Raw genomic sequence first — 25162 nt, 5'->3', positions numbered from 1 at the left:
CGTTACGCCAGCAAACCCTTGCTGATGTAAACTAAATGCCTTATTAGTTCATTTTCAAGTAGCTTGATCCTCATGCCCATGTTTCACCTTCCCACCCTAATCAACCTAAGTGGATGAGAAAATAAGAAAGTCAGCCAATTAGGTCCGTGCCCAAATTTATTAAATGACATTCTCACGGCACTGTCCACCGTAATACCGCCACCGTACAATGAATCGGGAACGGGGGGTTTGGGGGAGTAGGAAAGGGGGGCATTCATTAGGCGGAATCGAATCATCATTTAATAATAACTTCCTACTCTTACTATCTTTCAGTCCATCTTCCCTCAGCCGAAACGAGCGGATGGACGAGTTGATGAATCCGACAGCGTTTCGTCAAAAACCACTTACCGGGTCTCGTTCATGTCCACGGTGAAGTGGACTGGTTAAGTGGGATTTCCGTTTCACTATTGACTGGTTCGAATGGTTGGAACGAATCAAATTTTCAATTCGCAAATCTTTCGGCAATCTTTGTCGCGTCGCGAGCTAGATTAGATGAAGTGTGTTAATTTGAATAACGTGGGCGCTTCTCAAAAAGGGCGAGATAATCAATCAATAATGAACGATAATAAGCTTTGCAGATTTCGTTTAGCTTAAGAGTTATAGATTAGTTGTATTTTGTTTTTAAATCGTTTCCATTTTCTTTACGCACTGACTCGACAAAGAAACGATCGAAACCATCGTTTACTTTAGCGAATGATTTTGTTTTAAATAGTGATGCAGAAAGGTAGTTTCTTCTGTAAATAGCTTTGTTTTTCTTTAGAAAACCTATTCTTTCCGGGGAGAAAAACTATTCCCCTCATCTCATCTACCACATCTAGGAGCTTTCTTGGCTATCCTCCCCTTTGGGGCAATACGTAAATTTCTCAAGCTACTGTACGCCCCCCTCGGGGTAGTTTCTGCACAGTTTTGCCGCCCGACAACAAATCCTCTTTGCTGTCTAGATCGAGCATCCGTGTCGGCTCACAACGAACAAACAGAAACTACAACAAAAATAACAACAAAAATCCCCACTCCTTGGAAACCAACCCACCCACCCACGGTACGGAATGGCGCACACACCGAATAAAGAATGCTCCCCAAGGAGCGGGCCGATTGCCGGACGATTAATTATTTAACCGCACTTCAGCGAAGATTCTGCTTTTGCCTACGCCGGCGAACCGCAAAGCTTCTTACGCGTTCCCGCATTGTCCGCGGCGCGTCCGCAATGGAGGGCCGTTTTCGCACCGCCAAAAAAAAAAGGTCTTTGTAACCTCGGCGCGGTGGCTGGGAGTGGGTTGTGGTGAGGGTGAGCTAATCATACCACGGGCACGAGGAAGGAGCACGATTATTTCCTCCGAACCTAAGTGGAAGAAGGCGAAAAAACACCAAAACCGCCCGAAACCAGCTTCGGCGGTGGTGGTGGTGTACGTTTGCGAATGATGATTCTGCTCATCATCAGCGAAGCGGGCGGTAAAGACGACGCTGCGGACTTGAACCGGCCGGAACAAACGGAACACACACACACACAAAAACTCGCTGTGGTCATCAGCCGTTTGGTTTGATTTCCTATGGGGATCTTTTCACCTTCTTTTTTTCTACTTCTTTTTCTTCTTCTTAGGCACTCATTCATTTTCCTGTGCCTGTGCTGTTACCAGTCATCATCTTGCAGCCTCTACCAGGAACAAGAGCGCGTTTATTTTGCCACGCCGCTTTTGCCGATTGCAAGCTGTGAAGAGTGGGAGGTGCAGGGAGGGGGTGAAGGGTGGTTTAATTTATTGACTGAAGCTTTGGCTTCAGTTTCGGCGTTTTGGCGTCTCATAAAGTGCGCGTCATGGTCGCGCGAGTCATGGTCAATGGGAAGCCTTCTTCGTACGATCATTGTGGCTTTTGTACTTACAAATGAAGTACGCGGCGAAGCGAAGCTGAATGGAGAAAAATTATAATTGTGCAAAAGGTCTGCAAACATGAGACTGGTGCGAAGGCGTGCAGATGAAAGCAGCAGGTATTTTTTTGTTTGTTTGTTTTTTTAGCATTTCGCAAGATTTTTTTTCAAAATTGTAATTCAAGGCTAATGGTGTGTAATTTCGAATCATGATAGATAGCAGTAGTTTTTTTTATAATTTTAATAATAATAATTATAATAATTTTAAAAAAATATTTCACTTTCACAATATATTTTTTATGTTAAATAAAAAAAAAACAATTACTGTCAAATCATTCCCATTTGTTAAAGGCAAGGGATTAAAACAGTGCAAACTAAATCTTAACATGCTGATAACGCTTACATTTAACTAAAAGAAAACAAAATGAAAGCATATTAAGGGAAAAATAATGTCTAAGTAAGATATAAGACAAAAAGCGTAAGACCTACAAAGCAACGAACAAAAAACAGTATCAACAATGAATAGAAAGAGAAAGGGAAAAGAGGGAAATAGATCAATATGAGAGGATTAAAAACCAATAAGTAAAAAGAAGAAAAATCAACAGAAAACACTACTAAACTGCTGTTTCTAGCTTTAGGACTATAATATTACGCAGAAAAGAAACCAGATCAATTCAAAAGCTGGCGGAGCTTTTTCATACAATTACCTACCTTCGCTGACTTGTTGTACCAGTTTGTGTCATCATTACATCATTTTAAAGTGATCGCAATCTGCATACATTGCATACAAATACGCGCGATAATTTCGTCTCTGTGGTCAGTGATTTCTTCACAAAATAAAACACCAAAACAACCACAGTTAGCTAATGTATAATATAGTATAATGAATACGTACTTTATTTAATCTTCTGTTTTTTTTTTTTGGTTTTCTTTACGTGGTTTTTATGTTTTTTTTTGCTGTTGTTTGCTTCATTTTTCATTTTATTATTTGAGGAAAAAGAACCACAAATTTCACAAATAAAAACAGTGAAATATATGTATGTTTATCACGAATATTGCGTTATGTTGTGTCTTTTTTTTACTTGTTTTTCTTTTCATTTCTTTTCATTCTTAGTTTTAAAACCATTCTATCCTTTCCCGCCTGCTTCGTTTGCTTCCTGTGTTGTATATTTCATTATTTCGTTTTCTTCTTATCCTTTCCCCATATGCTCGTAGCGTATCTTTTTCCATTTCTTTTTTTTTGTCTTTCTTTTTGTTCATTTAAAATTTCTTTCCTTCCTTTGCTTCCATGTTGCACAAGTGCTGTTTGCTTAAGTTTGCTTCCGTTGTCTAGTTGGAGCTTCTGTCAGTTGGATTTTTTTTTTGTTGATGTTGTTGTCTATTTTAGGTTTTGTTTTTGTTTTTTTTTTGTTCTGGTTTGCTTCTTAAGAGTTTTAGTTTATTTAAGGTTTCAAATACTTTTGCTTTGCTATAACTGGATCAAAAAATATTACTTTAAGCAGTAAAAATGTATATTTGTGATGTATATATAATTCTTTTCTTTGTATGCGTTCTTTCTCACGCCTTTCGCCTTTGAGTGTTTCAGAATTGGAAGTGTCACATTTCACTCCGTTCTATTGTGAGCTCTTTCGGCTAAATGTTGCATCTATCCATTTTGTTTTTTTGGGATGGTCTTTCTGCGTTGTTTTCTTGTGTATAAGATTGTTTATCATTTGCCTTTTTCAACGATATACACAGTTACTGCTGCCATTTTAGCGCACCTTGTTGTTAAGCTGTTCCTCTTTGTGGGGCAAACATTACTTTCTGTTTCCTTCTGTTTAATCTGACCATGCTTGTTTTATCTTTTTTTTATCTTCCCCCTTCAAAACGGTTTAAATCGCTACTCACTAATGTTTAAATGTTTGTTTACGCAAGCTCATCTATCCACTTCGTTCCACTAATGTTCATGAATAGCTATGGTGCATAACACGAGAAACAACACTGTTGACGAACCACACTACCAGTAACAGATTACAAAAATACACCCTGATAGTTTGGTTTTATTTTTCGCATCAGAACGCTTTGTTTTGTTTTTTTTTTGTCACACATCTTCATAAAGTGAAAGTCTCTGTGTGCGTGTACGCGTGATGTATATATATATACTTTTGTTTTAGTATTTTTCTAACTTTCTTGCTGACGTTCCTGCTCCCATCAAATTGCCACTAGTCGCCACTGTTTCGTCGCAATTTGGTCGCCATTTGGAACGCAATGTAGCTAATAATAATAAACTCACCAATGACTACCAATTGCATCATTTGCACGGCCATTCCAGCCACCGATGGTGATGTACTTAACTCTAGAAAAATATTCAATTTTGGTGGGAAACAGGATAAGAATCTGGAGCAAAGCTTAAAGACGTAGGTGATACGCGCCGTGCCCTAGGCTGGTGTTGGTATTGGTTTGTTTGTTTATTTATTTATTCATTTTTAGCTTCTTTTGCTTTTCTTTACGTCTGTACCTTCAACCCTCTCATGGGTGGTTATCTTGAAACATTATCAACGTGGATTAAGGAACGATCAAGGATTAAGGTAGACTGTAATAAACGGCTGATTGAGGAGCTACGCGGGTAGAGAAAGGGAGGGAGGTTCCGAATATTATCTCAAGAATTTTAATGTCACTCTAACACTATTAACACATCACACTCCTAACACAAAACACTCTCACACACACACACACACTCATGCACACGCACACATTCACACAAACTTACACACATTAGCATTTTTTTGACCATGCAACACCCACATCGATACACCGTGACACCGTGACCGTTGCGGAGGTGTATGAGAAAAAGGGGAGAAAGCTGACGCGGATGTAACGATTGCTGCACGGGTTCTGGGACTACATAAAAAAATATATGTATATATACTCCCCCATCACAAATGGTGCCGTGCAAGCGCCGACTCCCCCACTAAGAAGCGGTAGCAAATTTGATTCGAATGGTTTTTGCTGATCGTGTTTTCCACTGTTTAATTGTATGCAGTCTACTACTTCTACGGTATAATATATAGTTATGTTTTAATTGTTTTCTGTTGTTTCCTTTTTTGTTGTTGTTGTATACTCTGGTCTCGAAACTATTAGTTTTGTTAAGAATTCGCTTAAGAAGTTTGTGGTAAAATTATTACTCTCTTGTCTTGTCCGCGTTTGTTGTCGCTCATCGCGTATGTTTGGAGGTATTTGCAAAAAACGTTTTTTTTTCCTTTTTTTCTTTTCTTTTCTTTTCTTTTGTTTAGTTAATTCATTTTGGTTTTTGACTGTGTTTTAGTTTTCTCCCGTCAACCCATTTCAAGCGCCCATTTAACTATCCGATGTATAAAGTGGAGTGGTTTTATTTTGTGTTGCGCTTCCCCTTTCATCAGTAAATTCAATAATGCAGCCCAAAAAGTGGACAATACGTTAAGCCGAAAGTTTTCGAAACATGGTGCAAAAACGTTGCAACAAATAACAATCTCTGCGCTGCGCTTTGGCGGTGCCCGTCTGCTTGCCGTTTGCCGCTGCCGACTTGCGTCAATTATTATCTGTGACGTACGAGGAGTGCATCGCCAAAAGGGAGCGATTAAAATACGGTTTAAAAAGAAAAAAATGCTTCCTACACGGTTGCTACAATGTATGCTACACACACACACATTAAGGTTGGCGTGATTTTTTATGTGGATGATTTTTAATGTTTGTAGGGTTGAAATAAAAGCGCCAAAATATCATTTATAAGCAGCACACTTCTTAACAGATTCCCTTATAAGAACCAAGCAAACCACTTTTCGTGAGTTATAATAAAAAAGGCTTATGTTGTAAATATATCATTTAGAAAAGCACCGCACGTACGTACGTTCAGTGGCAGGAGCTTTCTTCCTTGGAGCACCTTGGACGTATGTGCTCGTGAAAGCATTGCGCAATGGTTGTTTTTCTTTACGGCAAAACACAGTGCTTTTGTATCGTAACTATTGCTTTCAAATTGTGCAGTATCATTCCATTGAATACTTGTGGTAACCTTCGCGGTCTGGCTAAGCTCTGAGTTTTGCGGAGTTTCAACCTGCTCCAAAAATGCAGCCAAACCCACAACCCCAATGACGGTTGTATGGCTACATGGTAGAAAACATCCCAACACTAACACTAAACACATGCACATACGCAGTCGATTGTAGCAAAACGAACGCAACGGGAAACGCAAGCAGTTAAATTATTCTTATTTTGTTATTTTTTCACAACCGTGTACTATAATCGAAAAGGGTGGCACTGAAGTAACCGTGTACCACCGCAACAGTGCCGTAAGAGTGTGCGCGCTGAAGAGCACAGGAAGAGTAGGCCCTGTCTTTACTAATTGCCTGCTGAGTGACGTGTGTGTGTGTGTAAGATAAAACATCTGTAAAAAGATCTTTGCGTATGCTGCTGCTCACTTTAACACATTTTACCACCATGGACTGCCTTGTGAGCTGCAAGATCTTACGGTATCAGTTTATCTCTCGCTTTGCGTGTTAATGCCCCGTTTGAATACGCTACTAAAAATCCAGAAACCATGACACTAAATCATTGCGACTACACATTGCTACAAATGTCGCATCGTGCGGGCACTACTATCGCTTACGCGCAGCTTTCCTTAACCACTTCGAAGCATGCTGTGCCAAGCGAAACATCTGCGACGTGCGCAACGCCGTTTGTTTCGCCTTGCCGCCAGTACCTTACTTTAGTGAACAGGATACGAATGAATCTACGCGAACTGTAGCTATACCTTCGTCCGACAGTGAAGATATGATCGAACAGAGTAGCTTTACCGTACACAGTTCATGAAACATGACACTCGCGCTAGTGGTGCAAGCTGAAGTCGCCAGGAAATGGAACGACCGACTCGACTTGCGCATTCCTTTCGCGCATTTAGTTTATCATTCCTCTTCTTTTTTACATACACCCACACTATATATGTATACGAATATAAATATTTTGAAATACTTTTTCTTTTCCTTCTTTGTAACGTAAATTTATTGCTTTCAATTTAAGTTTAGCTACTGATAGTAGGATCTCATTTGTAACATTACTGTGTCTTCCTTTGGTTTTGGTTGTTTATTTTACCTTTGCCTATGCTTTTTGATCGGGTGAACCACACAAGCTCACACTCAGAAATGCCAGGACAGATAATTGTTAGTGTTAGCAGGCCATAATTCAATTTAAGGAATACAGATAGGAGGTGGAACAGAGAGTTAAGTGAACATGATTTTTGGTTTTGCTTTATAGTTGATTTAAAACACAGGCTGAATATATGGCCCTTTATGATGCCCCAAATGATAAGTAATTGAATTCCTTGGTGGATGAGAATCATATCATATCAAATTAAACTATCTTAACGACCTTTATTGTCATCCCCCCCCCCCCCCAAAGCATCACCCAAACGTTCGAGCAATAATGGGCTGGGGTTGAAAAATGATAAAATATATTAAAAAAGCTTAACTTAGTTGAAAATGATTTACGCTCACTAAGGAATTCAATTACCTATCGTGTGATGTATGCAGCTTTCTATGTATAAATCAATAGAATCATAAAACTTTAAATTCATTTCCACGCTTTCGTACCTTTGGATGTGCACGTAAAGTACTGGGCGTCTCCATTGCAAGCAAAATAAGTACAGCAGCTCCTTTACATACACACTCTGGCATTTTCGGTCATGGCCAACGGTTAAACGTTAACGTACTTCAAATCAATAAAAACAAAACTAACCATCGTTACTATTTCTCATCTGTCTAGAGTGTTGTACGTTTTACTGCTCTTCGCCGCTTTCTGGACGTTCCGGTACCAGGCGCCTCCATTGTCGCAAACGACAATGTAAACATAACACGCGTTGTACTACGTTATCGCACGTCAAACTCTTTGATTGATTTGCTATAATAACGCATATTGTAGCTTGTTCTTTATGTGGTTTGCGTTTTGGTTTGTTAGAGTAAGGGTTAATTTGGTTTCCCTGCCTGTACGATGTGCATAGGTTTGTGCTGCACCTTTGTTTCGATAGCACTCTTCATATCCCATGTTTAAGAGCCTAAAGTTTGAATAATGTGGAACATAAGTATTTTTTTACCACAAAATATGTTTTTATTTCTTTTGACTAGTCCTCCCTCGCATATTTTGCCGTTTGGAGTTCGTTAATAAAATAAAAATATTTAACTTATGTTTTTGTTTGTTTTTTTTTTCATTTACGTTCTTACTAGCATATGCTTGTATATGTATATATATTTCATATATATATAGAGATTTTGTGTATAATAAATATGTGTATATAAAAAAGACAAGGCATACTATATATACATATATATTATATATTCTTCTTAAGTTGTGGGTGTGCGAAAAATATAGCTTTTGAAAGGAATTAATAATTCAAATTATCGTATGTAACGATCAAAGTAATACAAGCAAAAGATGCACTTTAAAAACATAAAATATGGATGTTTTTTTAGTTCATCGAACATTTCAAAAAACTTTTCGTTGCCACTAACACACCCTGTGACTAGAAGGACGTAGCGGCCGGCTTACGAAGATACACACAGCTAGTTCCTATCAAGACTTACTAGGACAGCCGATTCAATTGGGAGTCCTCCCTCATCATTTCGACGCTACATGGTAGGATGCAGCTCTGGTTACCCCATGAGCAACTAACTGCTTCCCTCTACTTGTGCCATACTCGCCATAGAATGCACGTTGGCGCACCTCGTGCGTGTTACTGAGCACCGGCTACCTACCACCATCTTGAACAACGTGTACATATCAAACAATGGACACATTTTTCTTTAACAAGCATAACCAGCAGCAAGCGTTTACGGTAAAGATAGAGTGTGCGTACAGCTAAAGGTCAGAGTTGGTATCGTACATCTTCACTTCACAGTCAGCTGTTGCTTGCGAGCGTATGGCTGGAGGGGTCCAAAGTATTGAAAAGGACCAAAGCTTGGTAATATGCACTACCCAACCGCTTCATTACAGCACTTGTGCCGAGTGCGTCAAACCTACGTGGCGCATCACCCCACTTCTACTAAACGCTAGCACCTTCACGGTTGGAAGAATATTGCGTGAGACTCGTTACGAAGAATCTTCGCCGCGTACGCCCCAATACGATGTTGCATCTTCCATAATAGGGATTCGTATTATTATTCTTACAGGGGGATTCTTCTTTGCAATGGTTTCATACGGAAAAGAAACTACGAAAGAGGTATAACACTTCAAAGATTTATGTTTTGGTTTGTTTTAGATTAAACTATGTTAAAAATTCAGTGTCCATACGACTTCTAGCTTCTTTTGTTTCCTTTATACGTATAAGTATATCTAAATGCATATATGCATGTATATATTATTATATACTCATACATATAATTGTGTATATAATAAGGTATATTCTTATTCTTTCCTTCCCATCCCTTTCTCCCTCTCACAGGGATGCTCTTCAGCGCGTTATTACCTTTTGAGTACGAGCTAAATACGTAAAAATACTTTATATATATAGTCACAAGAAGGGTTTCGCAGACCAACTATAGCTCGTAGTGAAAATGTAGGAATCTTGTGCTTTGGAGGTTCATTTTTATCAAACAAACACAAATAAAAATAAAAGATGTTCCGTGTATGTCTTTGTTACACTGATTCTGACCAGTGATTCATTCAACTAGCAGCGTATTCTTTCGGCTGCAGCTGTTTGGTTGCATTGCTTACCCACGCAATGCTGTTGTGCGGTGGTGCGTGCTTAGCAAACACTCGTTTTGGCTGGTTTTGGTTTGCTTTGTTTTCTTCTTTTTTTTTTCTTGGACTTGTAATATTTATTTGATTTCATTTCATTCCTTCCCTTGGTACTGGTGTGTGGTATATTTTCACAGTGTATGTAGGCTGTCCCATTCAATGGTTGCATGCTGGAGAGGACACCATTATACCGTACTTGTCCATCCTACAACCGTACACTAATGGGGTTTCATTTTTATAGCAAAGTTTATATAAACACAAAAGAAACCATAGCTAACCATGAGCGACTCTATTAGACCAGTTTTGTTAAACGTATTTATGTTATATTGTCTTTTCTAACACTTACTAACAACAATAATATTCCCACGACAGTAAAATTATTTTGGAATGTAAATAAAAGTAACACTTTTTTTCGTTTGTTTATGCCCAATGCCCAATGCCCACTGCGTTGCCCATCATTGACTGCACCGATCAGTGCCGGAACTTTTGATTGATCTTTCCAAAATGTTGTTACTTTATGCCGAATTGAAGAATTCGGGTGTGTACTGCATATATCAAATGGTATCAATCAGAAAGCACTGTGGGAACGTAACGGCCAAGCATGGGTCTGCTATTTTGTGTTGTTCTTGTTTTCCCCCATTCTTTCAGATTCCTTAATTTTCCACAGCACAAATATCTATACTATTTTGTTCTATATTAATTCTTTCCTGTTTAGCTTTCCGTTGATTATCGTGACTCCTAGAAATCGAATGGTAATGCATAAATGGATGTACCCCCAATGCAGAACAGTTGCCAGAAATAAACTCACTTTCGATTTTTTCTTCACTATTATTTATCCCTCTTTCATCTTAACAGTTTGAACAAATCCTGCTCCACAGCTTACACAGACAGAGCTGAGTGGTTAGTATATTAGCAATCGTTTAGTAATTTTTCACTCCCTACTATTATGTAAAAAAACTGAAGAAGAATCAACCCATAATACATTCTACTGGCTAAGGTCATCAAAAGGGACTAGGAAGACATCAAATGTGAGGCGATTTTTTGTTTTATTACTATCTTTTCTATAAAAATAATTCCTATCTTTCCAAAACCTTAAATAACGTGTGTGCTACCGATATGACGAGCTGGCCGTCGTCGCTTCGGAACGGTGACGGAACGGAAATCACAAAACACAATAAGGGAACCGCAACACAAAGAAAAAAATCATAATAAAGCTGAAGCACACTGGACTGGGCACAAAAGAGAACCAAAAGACGCAACCAAGAAAACGCAAACGAAAACGTGGATGAACAAACCCACATGAGAAGGTAAATAAAACTGTAAAACTTTATTCATTCCTTTTGTAAATTCCTGCTTGTATAATTTGTATGTATATAATATATTTCTATATAAAATTTATGTACATTTTTTGTGTGTAAAAGCGAACAAAATATTAACACTAAACCGTGCAAAAGGCACTACATCAATAGTAAAATTATAGTAAAGTTTAACTTTTCCTCACTTAACACAATCCTGACTTGTTGTTTGGGTAAAGTATAAAATAAAATACAAAATTTCACAAACTCAAAAATCGCTATCTTTTTTGAAATGTATCTCTCCGCCTCACTACAACTGCGCACGCACAGTCGCAAATTTTAGCAGCGTTGTCGAACGCCCGTTTTCGAAATGTGGTACACAGGTGAGGTGGTTTTCCATCACACGAATTATTTTGTTATTTTTTTCTTCTTTTTTGTATTTTTTTCTCTCTTTTCTATTATCATCACACACCAACGGGAGGCAAACGCTAAAGAGAGGGGGGATGGGGGGGGGGAGATGGGTGGTAAAATACTTTCAACGTGCGCCTAATAAGACTTAGCGTGAAATCGAAAGGCTGTCCAAATATTGCTAACTACAAAAACCGTAATGTAAGTATACTAACTGAACCTATGCCTAAAGCGAATGCGGTATCATGTCGTTCGTTAGAATGTTTCTCCAGGTGTTCTAAATATGTCGAAAATGGTCTGTTCTATGCTGCCTACAGTCTTCCGCAATCTGTGCCAATTGTGGTGGTAAAGTGGTTTCACATATTGTGAAAACAATAGGCTACCTCAGGCGGGTATAGCAAGCAGCTCACACTCAACCGAATGCTGGCCCTGAGAGTGCAGCAGCACTTACACTTTGAAACAGAGTTAATAAAAACGGAGTGTCAGAAGAGACATATTTCCGCGGAAAAAGGATGGTCTGGGTCGGGTGTTATCGAAATGAATGGAAATGGCAGCTACAGCAAGCTACATTGTCTGCAGCAGGGTCTTTCATTACATTTCGGCACGAACTAAATTACCCGCAACCACATTGGACCAGTATCAGAAGAAGCTGTTAAACCGTTGAATAGCTAGCCTGAACGGTTATTATTAACCACGACACTAATGTACGCACAGAAAAGGGGGAAAATAAAACAAATACTCAAACATCTATCTCACTGCTGCTGCTGCTGCTGCTCCTGCTGCATGGCACATTTTAATTTCATCTACCTTTCTTCTGCTCAACGATTATGCTATGACTACTCGCACTCTTATTCTGCCCTCTATATCTTTTTCCATTTTTCCCACAGATTTGCCGGTACAGAGGAGGGACTTGCCTTGTTTTGGGAAAAATTAATAATACGCTTCCCTCGCTCTCCGCCCAATATCTTCCAGCTATAAGTAGTGGTGCTGTCCATAACGCTAAATATGAAAACTATTAGGCAAGAGATGGTTTTGACTATTACTGGTATATGGTGCGTGCGCCGCTGCTGCTGCATTAAATATTTGACTCTGACTAAAATAAGATTAATTTTTCATGCCATTTTGCTTCCCCCCGAACGATGCATCCCTGCCTGCTGCTGCTGCTGGACACACTTTACTAGAGCATCGATTCGTAATGATGTGTTGGATCGATCGGTAATAAGTGTTGGAAATATTCTCTAAATGCTCTGATGGTATATCCACATTTATCCACACGAATGGCTGAGCTTGTGTGATGTTATTGTACGGCGTAGAAAGATAAGAGTAGCCCCCTTTTTGGTTTACCATCTTCCTATTACTTTCTGTCTCTCAGCCAAGCTTGGTGGCTTAGCTGCTTTTGTATACATAAGAAGTATTATAAAATTCGTATTAACACGTATAGTAGGCATGTAAATAGCTTTTTCCCCCCTTCAATAAAACACCACACCATCCAACGTCTGTTGTTTTTGTTGTTGTTGTGACTTTTAATAGTTGTACAACCCCCGCGAGACAGCAACTTTGAAATGAACTCTCGCAGATCTGCTCTTCCTTTCGTTCGCTTCTTGTTTTTTTCACCTTTCGTTCTTTACTTTCCTCATCTGCGTTATTTGGGTCCTCCCCTATTACTTGCTTTACTTTGTATGGGGATTTAAACGGTTCATATATATATATTATTGTATTTTGGAGAAACGCAGAATGAGAATCTGAAGAATACATCATTAGAATTGATTTAAATATTTGTCTACTATTCTTGTTTCATATAAATATTTCATACGTGTGCTTAGTAAGTAGAGTAAGTTCTATGTTATTTTAGATTTTGTACATGCTTCCACTGTACTGAGTGCAGATTTTGCGGGGTTTTTTTTCATTTAGAATAGGATGTGGTGAGGGGAGGGGGGAGGAGATTTTAATGCATGTAGAAGATGTGAAGAAGATCGTTAGTAAGATGTTACACCACAGGTGTGATTGCATTGTTTCTAAATCCGATAGCTCTGATACGGTACTTTTCACTCGAAGAAGAAAGGTAGCACGATTCGTTCAATCAAACACACTCGCGCTTAAGATAATGTACGAGAGGCTCTGTTCTCCTCTTTCCTTCCCCTCTTTCTCACCCGCCCCCAATGTGATCGAATCGTACCCATTCAATGTCAGTTAAAATTGTATAATCGTGAGCATTTTATAATTGCATTGTGATTTATATTATTATCAAATTGATCTCAAATATTATTGTGAACATTGGGTTTTTTTTTTGCATTTAGATCCGTACGCTTGTTTTCGGTTTCCCATTCTTATCAGGTTGATTCTTTTGCAGCTTTTGCCTGGCTACTGATGGCCTGTCTGGCTGGTCTCCTCCATTCAGGACGATTACTTTTCGATAAGGAGTATATATTTATATGTAACGCAAGTGTATGTGTATATATTCTTTAATGCATACACACAATAATATCGAACTACAAAAATAGAAAATTCTGCAGACTCGCTGTTGGATTTAATTTTAAAGCTAGAACTGTACTTTACAAATTGTATGTGTATTTTCATTCATATACATGTATAGTAGTAGTAGGACTCCCTGGATTTAAGATTTATTTCGACATACTTCAACCTTCTCCTTTTTTTGCTATTATTATGCTTGAAAAGGTGTGTGTGAATTCATAGTGTAAAGGTTTCTCGTTATGTCTAAAAAGATTGCATTCAGTTCCGAACTATACGTTCCTTTTGAATTGTATAAGGAATATGAGAAAAATTATTGAAACACGGTGCCGGACCGTGGTTAAATTTCTTTGTCGCGCGCGTGCAGAGCATGTACTGCTGGTATTACTTGCATACAATTTGCATTCGATATACGTGGACTAATCGAAGAATTACAAGTGATTGGATATTAGTGTTACAAGAATTGTTGGTAAAAGTTGGTGAGTATGATAGACAGTGCGCGCAGGTAGGAAGGAAACAACATGTTGGAGTACTACTATTCAGAATTCATCTTGCCAATCAAAATCGTCCTACATTTTGTTGGCAGTTGTGCAGTGCATTACTTTCTGTTGTTTTTATTTATTCTCACTAAAACCCAACCAACTATAATCTTGACTCTTTTTTTTTTACTTGTAACAAACAAATACATTTTCGACTCAAAGGAGTCAAAGGAGCTGGTTTTGGAGCTCGTAAGATGCGCTGTAGAATTCATGCGCGACCCTTTAGACGAAACGCTATTGTCCAGTTGTTTCTTTTTTTTTTTCAACAAAATGCCCCGTGTATAACTCTAATTTCATATACACATGTATGTATGTGTTCGGTTTAAGATCATTTGGTGACATCAGCCAACGTCTTGTATTATGCGAACATGGGAGGAAAGTATATCCTGAACAGTTTGACCTAAAATGTTCATTAAATATAGATACAAAATGTGTGATTTTAAAAGGCTTCTCTGCTTCGTTAAAAAGGGTGTGCACAATCAAATTCGCGGTGTAGGTTATAGGTTTGCTCGATTTCTTTTAGTGTACAAAAATAAAATTTAGTATATTCGCCGATTACCTTTATTCTTGATTTTGCATCACCCTTGCATATTATATATACCCTATATATATGTGTAATGTAAATACGTAAAAAAGCTTAATATCTACTTGCGACAAAATTGGTTCAAACAAGAAACATTTCTACAACCATCGATAGGTTTTCCTTGCTTTGTTCGTCCCCTTTTTTTTCTTTTTTCTTCCTCACAACAAAAATATTACGTGATGGAACAATAATAAAACCTAATGTTTTTCGACCATTGTCGTTCGTCTCGCTACTTTTACGGACGTTTCCTGTTTTGTGTGCAAAGAGTTTTGTTACCTCATGTTTTATATCTCAAAGTATATTATGTACGGCTCTATACGCTAATTTCATTGTAATATTCTTTTTTGTTCATAGAACGCTTTTCATCGTGAAACGCAAAACGGCTATGCAGTAAACGAAAGTAATCATTCCAAAAGGAATTTTAACACATTAAAATAGTTCGTTTTCCCCCCTACAGATGGCACTATGTTGCATGATTATTTATATTTTCTAACAGGTTAAGTTAGTCTCTATTTGTTATTCTGCTTAAAACACTGCACTGTTGCATACATACATCAGGAGGATGTTACTAATCGGATCTTTCCGCCAACTGGCAGATTCAAAAATATTCCATTATGTGCTGTTGTTCTTTTATCAACCTACAATCCTACCCCCGTGAGCCATTCTGAGCAAGTTCAATGACCGAACGGAAAAAATACATATTTAGTTTAGACTGAAAGAGGTAAGTAACTCCAATCAACTGCCCATAACTAGGCGATTCTTTTGTTGCGGATTGTTTTTCTTCTAAAATTGACTTTATACAATGGATTTTGTAGCGTTGATATGTGTTCATGCCTGTTTTATACCTGTGTTCCATTCTAAGCATGGAACTGTTCAGACGGTATGGAATTATGCAAAAAAGAAAAAATAATGTTTAGTACTTTTGCTTCATATTACTTCTTTTCTTTTGTTAGGATAATTATGCAGAACCAGAAACGAAGGTGCTTAGGAATTAGGTGTCGCTCTTCGTAGTGTATAACATTGCTTTCGGAGTTTCGTTACTTTTTAAATAACTTTTGACAAGCTCTCATCGCAAATAGATCTTTTGCAAAAGGGGTGTGTTGTAATTATGATTTCTCATTATACATTTTCTGGTTTGGCAATGTACATATATTGCAAATAAATGATTGACTTTTTCTTAGCTACTGTCATTAAATTAAGTCGAAACAAAATTCTTCCCTAACCATCTAAGAAAACACAAAAAAAAACATTGTGTTACAAAAACTGTAAACAAATTTTATCATCTAGTCACAAACCTAACAAGGAAGTCAATCGTGCAATTTCTAGTCTAGTTAAATAAAACAAACAAGGCTAAGCGTAACTAAAAAGTAAAAGCGTATCAAATTTCAGCTTTTATTTGTGCCGTAAAACCTACACTAAAACTATAAATATGCTGGCAAAAATTGCTAAGGAACTGCTTTCGTACTGCAGAGTGTGTTCGGCTTGGTGTGTAGAATCGTTTGGCGGGTCATAAAAGTGCCGAAGGAAGTATCATTCGGACAGCAGTGCAAGATGGTATTGTGACTGTGTTAACTAAAATGAATCTACACGAAAAATTCAATCCAGCCCGGGGCAACATAGCTCTTTCCAACAGATGTAAGTTTACTTCGAGATGTTACAGTATCTACCACCAGTGAACGATTACGCAGCCCGATTGATTTATTGATTTGAGAAGGAACTTTTAATGTTTTAGTTCTAGTATCCGTGGGATGCGAACGTTGAGATAACTGTACTTGATTATGAATTTATTCGTCTATTATCATATTGGTTTTATTTTTTTCCTGCCATCCTGTACCTTCCTTCGTTTTTGCTTTACTAATTTGGACTTGATGTGGTAGACGTTTAAAAAAATCTCACATATCTTGTTTTTTTTTCATCTCTTTTTCGTGTTTAAAGGTACGCCAAACATTACAGCTCTGCATGCGATACATGCGGACACGCGCATGTATCTGTTGATTTTAGCGAAACTAAATAAAATATCTTACTGCCATTTGATAGTATAGTACGGTACTGGTTGTATATTTTCCGATTGCATTCTACGTGCAGCATACCCTTCTAATTGATAAGAAGGAGCTGTTTTCCTCGTTCGCCTCATTTTGCGCACTCTAAAATCGTTGCAATATTACTATTCATAGATGTATAAATGTAAAATTTAAGGCAAAAAATATTTTGTTTCAATTATAAAATATTTTGCTTTGGATTAGATTTCTCTCTACCTTGTGAAACGGTATTTCTTTTTTTTTTCGTTTTCCATTTCATATAACATTCCTTCTGTTAAACGCTTGCAATCTAGGTATATATATATAGTTTTTTTTGTATATTTTTGTATTGTTTCTTCAAAGTGAAAAATGCTGTTCTAGATTTGTAACGGAAGCATTCTTTTTTGGCTAGCTATAATTTATGATGACAATCAAATTCCTCTACTCACAAGTACGCACACCGTAGCCACAAATGTTTGTCTTTTGAAGGATGTATAAATTTTAACCAAGCGTAAAAAATATCATTCATCCAAAAACACTGCAAATGCACACAAATGAATGACGCGATAAATATCGAATATGTCTAGTGGATTAACATAAAAAGAGCTCAGAACCAGTAACTCGCCACACTCCATAAACTACGCATATAAAATTATTGAGACCCCTCCTCTGCTTCAACTGCACAAGGGTTAAACAATATTAATAAATCATGCCCCATAATTTGCTATAGTGATTCCCTTCCAATTATTATTATTCACGAACCGCATTTGTAGATGAACCTGATTTGATAAACTATAAAAAATATGGCATTCAAATATTGCTTTCCAATATCGCTCGGATGTTCGGTGTGAGGGGAAGAGATACTCGTTTCATTTGCAGCATTGAACACAAAAAATACCTTCTTCGAGATTCTATTGTGAGAACACAAAAGCAAACACATATATGTATCTAAACAAAAATGCACTTTAAAATGAACGAGATTCGCATGAAAAATAAAATAACTTCTTTTTTTTAAGAAACATTGTTTGTCTTTTAGTGATTTATGAAATGTGTGCCCAAATCATTAAGCGTTAGCCCCTACTTTGACTTCTTTAAACATTCTTCCGGGAATATTTATATTGGCGTGCCGTATATTTCCGCGTGTTTTAGCATCGTCGTACGACTTTACAACAAGCCCGTCACGGTAAACCAATAAGTCATAGCTAGCCAAGTCCATGATCGACTTATAAAAAAGAAGAGAAATAAACATCTTCAGATAATTTACATTCCGGAGTTCTTGCATAACCAACCGCGGTTATAGTTATAATGAGAATAGCCTGTCATAAGGAGTACAAAATACTGTGCCAATCGATTGATTGCCATCCCGATTGTTTCCCTACAATTGTTTTTATACAAGTATAACATGTAAAAAATGAAACAAAAAATTTGCACATTGCACAATTAAAGACCAAACGAACGCAGCACAATTAATCGATTGGCCAATTTATCTGCTGCACAAACATTAGGCTCAAAACAGGTATGTTAACATGAATTGATTTTTTTGAGTCAACTTTGAGACTAGCAATATTTGTTTGTCGCTCCAGCTACACGGTTCGTTCTACATACGGATATATACGACACGTTGTAAAATCCCACGTGATGATCACATAGCATTGACGTAAGCCAATACATCTTACGCCCAATTCCCAAAATGTTTCGGGTGAAGCTTTAATTAGAAAGAAATAAACGTTTTAACCATTGAGCCTATAAAAATAACTTAAACTAATTTTTATCCCAAGAAAAACCGATTAGGATTAAAAAGGAACCGACTGTTGTTCTTAATAATGGTACAGCATAAAATTATTGAGCTTTGCGATTTTCAACGAACACAGATATACATATTTAAAAAAACAATTACGGTTGGAAACAAAAAATATAAATAAATACTGCTAACCATTTCAAATTCAAAGGATAAGAAATTATAAAGCTTTACAAACAAATTTAGTCTCGCTTCGATTTGTTGGTGGGAGAAAATCTATCCAATAAGAAAAATACATTGTTTACTGGTGGACTGTTTCAACGATCAAAAAAGCTCCAGTGCGAGAAATCGCAATGTCACATTTTCAAAAATTACGGAACTACGAAAAAAATCACAAAGCATTGTCTTTCTGCATCAATTAAAAACCCGACAGGTAAAAAAAATCCCGTTAACACGGGTGCCACTAAAAAGTGATACTATAAAACTAACTTAGCGACGATAAAAGTCTCTCGCTGTGTCTTAAACAATAAGCTAATAAAAGAATATTTAAAATAGGAAAAAAAACGTGGAACATGATTTTAGGAAGTAGTGAACAACCCCCTACTAACAACACAAAACCCCACAAACCTAAATAGTAAATGTTCGTAAGAGGAGGAGCGCGGTGCAGATACAAATCATTTACGTTCCTTCTTAGTTGCTACTGTTTTTACCTCCACGTCAACCACTTTGTAGTGCATGCAGCAGTGCGCGTAACCTTCCTACAAAAACGTTCGGTTAATGGAAAAAAATGGTATTGCTGTTAGGACTTTCGATCAAGTGTATAAACTTGCTAGCGTTTCACTTTCCGTTCCCTCTCTCACTCTTTCACTCTTTTGTTGGCTAGCTCTTTTTTCATAGGGTAATATTTCTAATTCTCGATTCAAAAAATATATGTATGTATATGTATATATATATATATATATATGTATTGATCATAACGCATTCCCTCATTCCCTAGTTTTACCATTTAGGAAAGTGCGGGTTTCGACACAGAAAATACGCTCTTTTAATGTTTCTTTAATGTAGTTCACCCCAATGGGCTCCTTGCAGGACCATGCAGGATGCGATAATGCAACGGCCAATACATATTTTTTGTGAAATGGTAGACACACCTTGCACATTTACAACCTCCAACTATTCGGAAGCTTCGTGTCTTAGCTTGCCTGTTGGTGACGCATTCGCAAGAACATTTTTCATTCGATCGAGTTTGAGAACATATCTTGCCATTGCGACTGTACTTGGTTTGTTGTTGTAGATCAAACGCTGTGCCATATTTCGATACTATTTACAGAGAATGCTACTTAATGTTTGGACTCTCTTTCAAAAGTTGTGTTACTTTTGTACTGCCGTCGTAAATAGATGTAGAGATACTTTCCAGCGCAATAAATGCGAAATATTGTTGTGTTTGCTACGAATAATGCACGCTCGTTGTGTATGAAGGTTCGCCGATGGTGCACTATTTACGACCTACGCGTTATATAATCCTCTCTTGCTAAACATGCTTCACCACTGTAAATATATTATAGTTCAGGCGCTTTTTCAATCTTAGGAAACCCCACAGTACGTTCTTGTTTTGACGAAAATAAAACTACTAAAACTGTATGCCTTCGCTCCTTGCTACCAATGTCTCACTAAGGTTATGCAAACACATTAAAAACAGAGATCATGTATTGTTGTTTGTTGTCATCTTCAGAGAATAAATATTGCTTAACATAAACAAACGGGGATTACAGATTTGCGAACGTTACTTACGAAGAATACAAACAATTATAATAATGATAATCTTTGTTCTACAAAAATTAAATAATATCATTCATCCGTCTCTCTGAAATAAAATGAAGCCTTCTCACATGCCTTGCCTTGCGCATTTGGAGGGTTTAGAGCTCGGGGAAGGTTGATAATTAATTGCAAATGGCGAATCAGTCGCCAAACGAATAATAAACGTACAGACTAAGCAGTATCATGACATAAAACCCATGTCACGAAAGCTCGATTAATAACGATTCCCCCACCGTTTTCCTATGGCCATCAGAGTTTTGTTTTTTTTTTTTAGTGTTTTTGTTTTGTTTCTGTGAAGAATCCCATTATTGCTGGTGGTGTAGCGATCGCCGAATTTCTTCACTGGACGATGGACGCATTCAAACACGCGTTGGTAGGCATGGCGTGGAATGGTGAATGTCATAAATAAACCATAGGATAGATGAATATGATACTCACGGCCCGTGGGAAGCGAGGGATGGGGGATTTAACGTGCACTAGGATCAACGTTGTTAGAAGAGAATGTGTGCCGGATGGCTCAGTAATTAGGTTTCAGTATTCGTGCCCCCGCTATTGATCACTGAATGTAGAGCGTATTCAGTACCAGGACATGATGATTATTTTTCGCTAAAGTTACCACATATCCCTCGGAGGTAATTTTAAGACCGCAGCATCGTGACACCTGGGAAAGGAAAAAAAGAGAAAAAGTACATTTCAACATACATTGTCAGCAGTAGCGATAGCTGCGGAACCCAGCAAACCCGCCACCCGGATCATCTCCGGCTAACCATACCTTGACATAGGGACATTCGAACTCAGACTGCAGTTGCCCATCCTTCGAATAGCACGCGACGTGGAAGCGATTGCCGTGCGAATCGCCAATCAGAACGTCTCCAGCATCGGATATATCGATACCATTCGGGAAGCAGGTAATCTTCTCACTGCCGATACGATACTTGAACGTACCTTCTTCGGAGAATACGGCCACGCAATGTCCCTTGAAATCACACACGAAGAAATCGGTGCCTAGAAGAATGTGACAATGTTACCCGATTAGTTTTCCAGCGTTAGGACTTTGCTATGCGCTGCCCGAAATGAACCGACATGAGCCTACAAGCAGCCCAAACCTACCATTAATAGCTATGTCGGATGGTTCGCGCATAAAATCGCTGCAATCAAACCAATGGATGAGATTGCCATCCTCACAAATGATGAACACGGTCGGCGAGACGCTGTCCACTGCTACGATTAACCCCTTGTTTGTAACGGCCAACCCAGCAACGATATCGATGTATCTAAAGCGAGGACGACAAGAAAGCTGTAGTTAGCCACCAGTCGTAAGCGGCGTTGAGAAACACCCCGATCTTTCCCCTTCCGCCACAATGGTGTCCCCGCGGCCCAAACCCCCCTCCGTATTTGTTAGCCCACCTGATGGCGATCTTCTTGATGAAATGGCCGTTCTTGGAAAAGATTTGCATCCGCGAGCGCTCGTTGCCCCGATCGCACACGACAAACTTGGCACTGGTGCGCATCACTGCCACCTTGCGCGGGTAAAACAGTTGACCCTCCTCCTTGCCCGGTACGCCGAACGAAAACTTGAATGTTCCGTTCTTTTCGAATATCTCGATGCGATGATTGTTCGTATCGGCCACCACGATTTCCTCGTCCACGCCGAGACAGAAACCGTGCGGCGAGTTGAACTGGCCCTTCGTTTGCCCGAGCGAGCCGAACTTGGTCCGAATCTGCATCGGCGTGGCCTTCGTACGCCCATTCACACACATCGATGGCTGGAAGCGGCTCATGGCCATATCGCTACCAGCCCCATTCATTCCTGGTCCATCTATGTTTGGCATGTTCGGTGGAACGGGCAGGATAGGAGATGTCGAGCCCGGCAGCACGCCGGGGAAATCGCTCATCATCGGTACACTGTCCAGGCTCGGGTGGGCCGAAAGCATCGCACCGTTGCTCATGTCCTGGCCGCCCATCGAGTACTTCGCGAGCGCCTGGATCGCGTGCTGGTTGCCGGAGATCAGGTCGGCCAGCGTAAAGTTGGGCGTGGCCCCACCGGCCGGCCCGGTGGCAGGGTTGCTGTTCACCACCGGCACAATCGAATCGGTCAGATCGTTCGACGCCGTCTCGCCGGCCAGATTTGCCAGCCGGTGAAGATTATACTCGGCGATGCTGGACAGCCCGGGCAGGGTGGTGGCGGGACCGGTACCGACGACCACGCCCGGCGACGGTGTGCCGGCACTCAGCGCATTGGGCGGGCCGGCAATGTTGGCCGCACCGGTCGCCGGTTCCGGGGTCAGCACGTTCGGCAGCATGTACGTGGTGCCGAGCGTCGAAATGTCGCCGTCGAAGGACGATTGCATCGACGTTGGCAGCGAGATCGGACTGCTCGCCGTTACCGACGCGGTCAGCGGACCCTGGCTAAGCCCGCAGCCACCGTTCACCGGCTGGTGGTGCGCATCGGCCACCATGATCGGCACGCCCGGGAGCGTGGGCGAGGGGGTCGTTTCGTTCACGCTGACCGGCAGCGACGATTCGGTGCGGAACTTGCCGAACAGTTCCGGCACGAGCTGCTCGAACTTCTCGTAGTTGCTCTGGAACTCGATCGAGAAGCTGACATCCACCTTCGGCGCGGTGACCATGACCTGGTTCAGCTGGGCGCATATCATGCTCTTCATGCTCAGCATTTCCGGCCCGTTCGCCTGATCCACCACCTTGCGGGCGTACTTGGCAGCGACCTCGATTTTCTCCACCGATTTCGCCACGTTGTCGTACAGGTCCATGATTTTCAGCTCGCGCTCGGAGTGCAGCTTTTCCAGATTTTTCAGCGCATTCTCCCGGCACTGCTCCAGCACCGCTTTGCAGCTCTGGTACGACTCGTTGATGAGGCCGCGCGCCGTCTCGTACTGGCTCTGCAGGACGTGCAGGGACGATTCCAGCTTGCTCGTCGCCTGATTGCAGTACTCGATCTTCGACTTTGCCTCGCGCATCGAACACTCCAGCTCCTGGCGCATCGGCTTCTCGGCGTCGCTGATGATATGGTAGTTGTGCTCACTACCCTTATGATCGCCGATCAAACACTCATTGCAAACCGGCGTCTGACAATTGAAGCAGTAGTACTTCAGATTTTCCATCGAGTGCACCGGACAGTAGAGCGGCTTGTGAATGGCCACCTTCTCCGCCGATTTGCGCAGATCGGCCAGCTGCACCACCTTGTGATCCTCGAAGCAGCGCATGTGCTGGTGCGCATACTCGCAGCTGGCGCACAGGAAGTTGGCACAGTCGTTGCAGCGGGAGATCGCCATCTCCTTGCTCTTGCACGAGGTGCACGCCAGCAGCGCCGGCTCGATGGTAGACAGATCGAGCACGTTGCTCAGAATGTAATCCTGATGCAGCCCGGCGGCACCCTTCGGACCGGTGGGAGTCGCCTGTTTGCAGATGGTGCAAACGATCGTGCTGCCGTTCCCGCCATCGAGACCCTTGTCGCCGGCACCCTCCGCCAGCAGCTTGTCCAGGCAGCTTTCGCAGAACACGTGCAGGCAGGAGAGTACGCGGGGCGAAGTGAATTTATTCCTAAAACGAAATGAGTTCAGATAATTATTTGTTCATTATTTGTTTATTGCCGTCACCTTCGCTCACAGGTGGGCAGTGCTTTCGGACAACTTACTTGCAAAGCGTGCAGTCCTGCTCCATCAAATCCGACAGGGAGCTGTTGTCGAGCTGAAAGTCACCGCCGGTGCTGCCATTCTCGCTCAGCGCACCATTGCCCACGTTCTCGAGGTCCAGCATGTCGTCCAGCTTGAACACCTCGGGAAACATGCCGCTGCTGGTGCTGCTACCGTTGCTGCACACGCTGCTGCTGCTGTTGTTCGGCGACGGTCCTCCCAACTTCGGCACGAGCTGATCCGCGCGCGGAGAGGCCGACAACACGGCACCGCTGGCTGGCGGCGCTTGCTGTAGGATCGCAACCGCGGCCGAGCTCGTGAGCGCCGTCGACGTGGCAGCCGCACTCGACACGGCCGGCAGGCAACCGGCGCCCGGCGTACGCTCCACAGCACCAGCGACCAGCTCCGGAGGGTCCGCCACCACCGACGCAACCATCGATTGAATCGTAGCCCCAACGGACGCGGACGCAGCGGAAACGGCCACTTCCCCGCCGACGATCGACGACGTCGATACGGTCGACGAACCACCGGACGATGAGGTCGTCGACGACACTAGCGAACTTCCGCCGCTGCTCGCACCGGATTTACTACTGGTCGAGAAAGAGTACATCTCAGCAAGCGTCATACTAGCGCGCGCCCGGCACACCACAGCCTACAGCCACCACCAATACCGTGTGTTACTGGTCCCACCGCAACCACCACCGAACTGTAATCACTGTGTCTGTGTCTGTGTCTGTGTCTGTGTGTTTGTGTATGTTTGTGTGCGTTTTTCCGGGACGGGTACTTCAATCGATCGAATACACGGGGCAATTACCGTCGTCCTCTGTAAGTCGAGACGCGCACGCTGACCGGCCACAGGAAAACTTACTTGATGGTCCGATTGGCCGATTCGCTAGGCCGATAGCAGTGTTGCCTGGTGAGCTTCTCCCCGTGTACAGAAGCTTCCCGTGATACTCCGAGGGCGGGAAGAGTAAGGCGATGATGACACGTGATTCCCTCTC

The 25162-nt window shown here is 40.8% G+C and overlaps 1 protein-coding gene across 2 annotated transcripts; it reads right to left on the bottom strand.

Annotated features, from left to right (window-relative positions):
* Positions 1-3271: 3271 nt before the first annotated feature.
* On the bottom strand, positions 3272-25146 carry LOC120894109 (brain tumor protein). 2 transcript variants are annotated; one of them, XR_005738168.1, is made up of 6 exons: positions 24164-25146; positions 21916-24069; positions 21619-21782; positions 21281-21513; positions 20947-21169; positions 3272-20850 (listed from the first exon to the last, which is right to left on the bottom strand). XR_005738168.1 is itself a non-coding variant. In XM_040296490.1 (5 exons), the coding sequence occupies exons 1-5, from the start codon at positions 24784-24786 to the stop codon at positions 21065-21067; spliced, it is 3279 nt and encodes a 1092-aa protein (XP_040152424.1). In that variant the 5' UTR covers positions 24787-25146; the 3' UTR covers positions 3272-21064. The 2 variants fall into 2 exon arrangements, 1 of the variants encoding a protein (XP_040152424.1); XM_040296490.1 differs by having other exon boundaries at positions 3272-21169.
* Positions 25147-25162: the final 16 nt, after the last annotated feature.

The sequence above is a fragment of the Anopheles arabiensis genome, chromosome 2 (genome assembly GCF_016920715.1).
Source record: "Anopheles arabiensis isolate DONGOLA chromosome 2, AaraD3, whole genome shotgun sequence".
NCBI classification, from domain to species: domain Eukaryota; kingdom Metazoa; phylum Arthropoda; class Insecta; order Diptera; family Culicidae; genus Anopheles; species Anopheles arabiensis.
Note: the sequence above shows the minus strand (reverse complement) of the source record. Positions and strands in the feature narration are given on the sequence as shown.

Bases quoted from the DNA above. Each gene is read 5' to 3' on its own strand.
- LOC120894109 (XM_040296490.1), bottom strand. From the start codon at position 24,786: ATGACGCTTGCTGAGATGTACTCTTTCTCGACCAGTAGTAAATCCGGT. The intron at 24,070-24,163 runs GTAAGTTGTCCG...ATTTCGTTTTAG, and splicing joins CAGGACTGCACGCTTTGCAA to GAATAAATTCACTTCGCCCC. The intron at 21,170-21,280 runs GTATGGTTAGCC...TTCCTTTCCCAG, and splicing joins TCGAATGTCCCTATGTCAAG to GTGTCACGATGCTGCGGTCT.